Here is a 6234-nt window from a genome sequence, read left to right on the forward strand (position 1 = left end):
TATTTCAATCATTTGCTGCGCTTGAATATTATTGCGACATGCAGAGCAGAAATTGGGTGGAAATTCTCTCTGTACGACAAGCTAAAACAAAGCGATTTTTTCGGGTTTTGTTTAATCATAACCGAGTAGTTAAACATTTTTTTCCCAAGCGCGTCCAATATAATATTCAAATATACAAAACAAAATAGTTTGTACCATGCAAAGTTACGATAGCTCAGTTGGTAGAGAACACTTCTACGGAAGTTGTGTATGCCTTGGTCGTTGGTTCAAATGCAAACGGATGCTATAATCATTTTTTTTTTTCTGAGTATGCCGTTTTATTTTAACAAACGCAACAGTAAATTTTGATATTTCAGTATGTTGAGTTCGAACGCCGGCTATTTCAGAGAGACTTCAACCGTCGATAGAATTGGAACGCTTGTAGTGTAGAAAAAAAAAACACCACCGAGAAATCATGCTGTTATGCCCCAGGTGAAACTAATTTTTTTGCATATATATAAATAATTCGCTCCCATTCAATATTAACGAAATTTGGTGGACATTATCTCTGTATGACTGGCTAAAATAGAGGCGTTCGTTTAAAGCAATCTGTTTACTCATAGCTGAACAATTAACGATTTTTTAAAGCTTGTTCAAATATAATATATAAATAATCCAAAAAAATTTCTGTACCGTAAAACGTTACAATAGCTCATTTGGGAGTGAGTAGTTCCACATGCTGTATGTCCCGGTCGTTGGTTCAAATCTGGACGGAACTCATTTTTTTTTTTCTTTTTCCTTTTTTTTTTTTTCATTACGAGTAAAAGTCTCGCTTGCTCTTTTGGGGGAAAATTACTTTTAAATTATCTCGAGCGTGTACGAGCAAACGTCTTGCTTATATATTTTCTTAAAACTTGCTAACATTTATTTTGATCGGCAAGAGTTCAGTTTATTTATCTTGAGTGTGTGCGGGCACATCTCATTGCTTAAATTGTTGGTTAAATGCATCAAAAGTCTAACTTACTTTTATTGTTTACATTGAGTTGTTTCGTCGAGGGAGTAAGGGGTCGCTATGCGAGCGAAATTCTCGTTCGTATATCTTTATCTTAATTAGTACTAGTTTGCTGGGCAAAAAGCCAACTGTGTGCGTCCAGCAACAATTCTACACAATACAATTCCTTTGTTGAGTAGGAAGCTAGGAGCTACGTTGTTTGATATATAAGTGGTGTATGGTCACTGTCGTGCATGTTTAGGAAGTTAAAGAAAATCGTACCTTTCAAAATATTAGCGAGATTTCTTAAAAGTATGGGCGAAATTAAACATTTGAAAAAACATACTTTTAAATTTCGAAGACTTGCTTCGGACACTCTGTATCCAGTTTGAAGATGTTTCTTTCAAAATATGACATTTACACGGGCACACGTCTCATTGACATGGTCAAAGAGGATATTCCGCTCCGTATAGTCTCCATGATCGAGCTACTACAGAGTTTGGTATTAGGGTAGCCTATTGTCTGCAATTTATGTGTCACTCAGGGCGAGGGTCTTATGTGCTTGACACTCCCCGAAGAAGTAGTACTGCTCTACTCTTCCTCTTCCATGGATGTGGCGTTCATGGTGTTTTTTAACTACATGTAAACGGATGATCTCGGAGAGTCGATAACAGTGAAATAAAGTTTTAATGTTATAACCGACCACGAAAATCGCAAAAATGATTGTCACTATCTTGTTTGTGCGGTTGCCCCTAGATAAATAAATAAATAAATAAATAAATCCCGCAGTCGATACCATTGTGCGGGCTGTGCCCCCACAAAAATGGTGTTTTGATGCGAAAGTGGAGACCACCTGATGTTTCTGCAAAGGATAAGTGGGCTGTAGAGTGCCATGTTGTCATCATCTATGCAAAGCCTACCGAGAAGAGATTCTCGGCTTGGCACATGAAACTCCACTTGCTGGACCCCTTGGGGTCATCGAGACTTATCAGAAGATACTAAGTCATTTTCTATTGGCCCGAATTGAAGAACGATGTAGCTGAATTTAGCAGGTCTTGTCATACCTGTTAACTCGTAGGAAAAACTAACCAGTCAATTCCAAAAGCACCACTTCAGCCAATCCCTGCTTTTGAAGAACCATTCAGTAGAATCGTTAAAGATTAATTTTGTTGGTCCTCTACCGAGAACAAGATCAGTACCTGTTGACAATCATGTGTGCCTTCACCCGGTTCTCTGAAGCCATTCCTCTGAGAAATATCAAGACCCAAACCATTTTCAAGGGTTTGACCAAATTCTTCTCGCTGATTGGCTTCCCGAAGTCCATCCAGTCCGACCAAGGTTTAAACTTCATGTCTGGTATTTTTCAGCAAGTAATGCACGAATTAGGCATAAATCAGTACAACTGATCTGACTACCATCCATATAGTCAAGGCTCACTTAAAAGGTTTCATCAGACGTACAAGAATATCATTCGGGCCTACTGCTTCGACACGGAAAAGGACTGGGACGAGGGCGGCCATCTTCTTTTGTTTGCAGCACGAGAGTAATTTCAGGAGTCGTTAGGTTTCTATCCGTTTGAGTTGGTTTTGTTTGAGTTGGACACACTGTGAGAGGGACTCTTAAACTTCTTAAGGAAAAGTTTCTTTCTCTCTCTTAAATTTCTCAAAATTTTAGGTTGGCTCTGAAACTGCTTCAAAGAATTTTTTTTAACTTTGTAGAAAGTTGAATCTTAACATACTGATCAATGTTCAATAATAAAAAATGGGGGTCATCGAGCTCGTTTTTCAGTTATAAGCACTTAAAGCCAAAATTAACAGGTTATGCTGTTGCTATAGTAACCATTGACGTAACGAAAGTAACCACAACATATTCACCAATCACTGGGCATTTGTTACCATTATTGTAGCATAAACTGATAAAGATTTGTAGTACTGACGCGTCAAAGTATAAGAGCTAGAAAGTGCTAGAAACCGTTAAATGTCCTTAGTGACTGACAGTTTCTGTCATCCGTCGTCAGGCGGCCGGCCCCAGAGCTTCGGTCCCAGATATCTAATGGAATGCTTTCCGTGCGTAACTGTAGTGAAGCGGGGCACCGAAAGAGATCGATTTCGATATTTAAATTTGAAAATACCTTGAAGCTCCGAGGCGACATCTGCAGTTCTCCATGTGAGAATCAGTTTTTTGTTGATTTCTATTTCCGAACGCCACCACCAGCTCAGAATTATCGTTTAAATGTAGACATCAGTCGAGGAAACGACCACCATTATGGACCCTCGTTGATTTTATATTCAGAAGGGGAAGTTTGTCGTCGCAAAAATTTGGAAAAATGTCAGGAATTGCTTTCTTTTAGCTTTTTTCGCGAAAATGTCTATAACAACCTTACTGCAATTAGGTGTATCTTTTTTTTTGTTAGATTTACCATGGAAACGACTATCAACACTGCGTTGCTAATTATTGTGTCATTCGTAGCCAAGGTGTTTACATCAAACAGAACATTTACTTGCGGTAAGTAACTGAGGGACATACTCATTTCTTTCCAATAATCAAACTCGCCTTGTATTTGTATAGAATATTTATACCTTTTAGAGCGGTTTTCACTTAGGTGTCGAAAGTAATTTGCGTTTGCTTTGGTTTTGCATTACTACGCTCAGTGATTGATCAAAAAATCTCGCGCCACTTTCTCGACCAATCAGAATTAAAACCAAAACCAATTGTGACTCGCTCGCGCACGTTTTCCTGCGCTTCGCGTCGGCTACGTGTATTTGCTTCGAGTGTTGATTGGTTAACTGGATTGTATGTGTCCTTTGCGATTGGCCAGAGTAATTACTTTGGTTTTGGTTTTACGACACTCAATTGAAAACTGCTCTATGATATTAATAATAGGGAATTTGTCCTATGCATATAAAGCATTTTTTTCTTACAATTGTCTGTGGGATGTGATAAGTCTACTTGTTGTTCCTATCTGTCGGAACGCTTGACGGTTGTACAAAATTTAGTAATGGTTTTTTACACTTTTGTGACCACATGCAGGTATTCTCAATGTGTCCCCGGCAGAATATGAGGGAATAAACTTCTTCGTCAATCAGAAATCTTATGTGAACAATGTTTCAGTAACCTTTAAAGAGCTCAAACCACCAGAAAAGAGCAATCTCCTTAATCAAGGTAAGACCTTTAAAATCCATTTTACTACCATGACTGTTTGTCCTTAAGCATTATTCCTGAGACTATCATTTTGCTTCTTTGTTTGTTTACCTGGTTTATCTTGAAAAAAAATCGTTAACTATTTTTGTTACAACTTTTTGATTTTCAAATAATAATTTTTCAGCCTCGTTGCTTCTTCAACAAAATGTTGTTGTACTTATCGAAGGAAACCTCCCAAAGCCGTCCGCATGCTCACTCTCTGAAGTGACAGGAATTCCTCTTATCCGTCTCCATGGCGACAGTAGGCCCTGCGACCAATGTGAAAGAGCGATTCAGATGTCAGCGGAATACAAAGACTACGCACATGCTACACTTGATATACTGAACAAGTTTGGATGGAAAAGCATTGTAGCGAATTTATATGGAATATTAATGCCAATTTATGTGTAATATAAATTTAAGTTAATGCCACAACCATAAATGTGAGATCAGAGAAGTAAAAAGAGCACCCCAGTCAAATATACAGATCTGTCACGCAATATGCTGCAAGACTAACACTCTTGCATTACATTCAAAGGTCAAAGTCGCCTCTGCACCAGTATGTTGTGCAATTTCGGGCTGGCCAATCATATTGCCCCTATTCTATCATGTCAATCAAGACCATGCGGTTTCATCTAGACATCATTAATTTTACTTCAAATTCTCTGAGCTCTAGAATGGTTCTGACAATAATTAGTCGCTGTGATACCCTTCGATTGTTTTTGCTTCAACATCGATCATGAGTACTTTAAGTTATCCTGGTTTCTGCCACGAACTACTCTCCAGTTTTACACATTTTATTCCGCTGTTCGACGATAAATATGCCGCTGATGCGTTGTCGAAGGCTTCGTGTTGATGAATAGCTATGAATTCAACCGGCGATATCCAGTACTAACAGGTATCCGATCCAGCAACCGAGGAACTTATGCACAAAAAGAGATTGCCTCTGCCGGAATATTTTCACTCTCTCGAATCGGCTTCAAGGTCCTGTGGTCTCCAAACCTGCGGCTACAACTGACAGTACAGCAAACTGAAAGCACGAACCTAGCTCACAAGAACACAATTTGTATGGCGTTGGGAGACACCGTGCCTCCGTTTACCCAAGACTATGTGATCATTAACGACTTATAAAGACAAGACAATTTTAACTGGAAAATGCTTCTCTCTTGTCAAGCCGGAGAAAAGCCAACAAGAGTCAAAGCCGTCGTGAATGTCTTTCAAGCCTCGTCGCCTTCTTTCCCGCCGAAAGTGGTCAGTAAAAACTTTGACAAGTGCTCCGGATTTCTCCAGAGTTTACCTTTGGCCAAGTAGAATCGAGGAGCTTTCTAAAAGCTAAGTGTAAATATTTATACGCTGATGTTATTGTACATTATCTTAGACCGGCGATAAATGAGTTTTTCAACAGGGAAACAAACAAAACGTCGAGCATTTTGCAGGCTGCCGTTTCCACTAACCATCGTTAAGGGCTGGAAATTACAAGATGTCGGTGGAATTATCGAAGTCATGTCTTAATACCTGAGTAGACGAGACATCTTTGATAATTTGGCTGCTCAAAGTTGAAGAAGAGTGACCTAAAATTAGCTTTCCTGGAGGCTGGGGTGGTGTTTATTCGTCCCTTGTCACTGAGGTCAAAATAGGACAAATTAAAGCTTAATTCAAAGCTAAAGAAGCTTTTCAGCTTAAAGAATATTTAGACCTATGTAATGAGGATTCTGAAAAAGTAAACAGTTTCATTTAATACAAGGAAATCGAGGAATTTAAGGGTGCCAATGTGACTGGCATTTTAACAAAAATCGGTTATAATTGAAAGGGGATTTGAACAATTGTAGCCAGGATTTGATCCTAGACATAAAATACAATAACACAATTTCTTACGTGAGTACGTCATAGTAAGTAAAAAGTGATGATTTTAAGATCAAAGCTTGATTTGTAGTGAATACATTACTTTGTCACACAAGGAACATCGAACATATCATGACGTACTCGTAATAACACGTATTTGAAGCCTGCCGAGTCTAGTAGCAGAAGGATAAACCATAAGGAGCTATTCTACATGTATCTACAATGAATGCATCCTAGAGTAA

General features: G+C 38.7%; 1 protein-coding gene across 1 annotated transcript; it reads left to right on the forward strand.

Moving 5' to 3' along the window:
• The first annotated feature begins 3387 nt into the window (after nucleotides 1-3387).
• On the forward strand, nucleotides 3388-4561 carry LOC144664976 (uncharacterized). Its single transcript, XM_078526167.1, has 3 exons — nucleotides 3388-3475; nucleotides 4001-4132; nucleotides 4296-4561. Exons 1-3 carry the CDS (start codon nucleotides 3391-3393, stop codon nucleotides 4559-4561), a joined length of 483 nt encoding a protein of 160 aa, XP_078382293.1. The 5' UTR covers nucleotides 3388-3390.
• The last annotated feature ends 1673 nt before the right edge of the window (nucleotides 4562-6234 follow it).

The sequence above is a fragment of the Oculina patagonica genome, chromosome 9, assembly GCF_052425735.1.
Source record: "Oculina patagonica isolate OP01 chromosome 9, crgOcupat, whole genome shotgun sequence".
Classification (NCBI taxonomy): Eukaryota; Metazoa; Cnidaria; class Anthozoa; order Scleractinia; family Oculinidae; genus Oculina; species Oculina patagonica.

What these genes read in the sequence shown, in the direction of transcription:
- LOC144664976 (XM_078526167.1), top strand. Translation starts at nt 3,391, where the DNA reads ATGGAAACGACTATCAACACTGCGTTGCTAATTATTGTGTCATTCGTA. An exon ending in AAACAGAACATTTACTTGCG is followed by an intron (nt 3,476 to 4,000) that starts GTAAGTAACTGA and finishes GACCACATGCAG; the next exon opens with GTATTCTCAATGTGTCCCCG. An exon ending in GAGCAATCTCCTTAATCAAG is followed by an intron (nt 4,133 to 4,295) that starts GTAAGACCTTTA and finishes ATAATTTTTCAG; the next exon opens with CCTCGTTGCTTCTTCAACAA.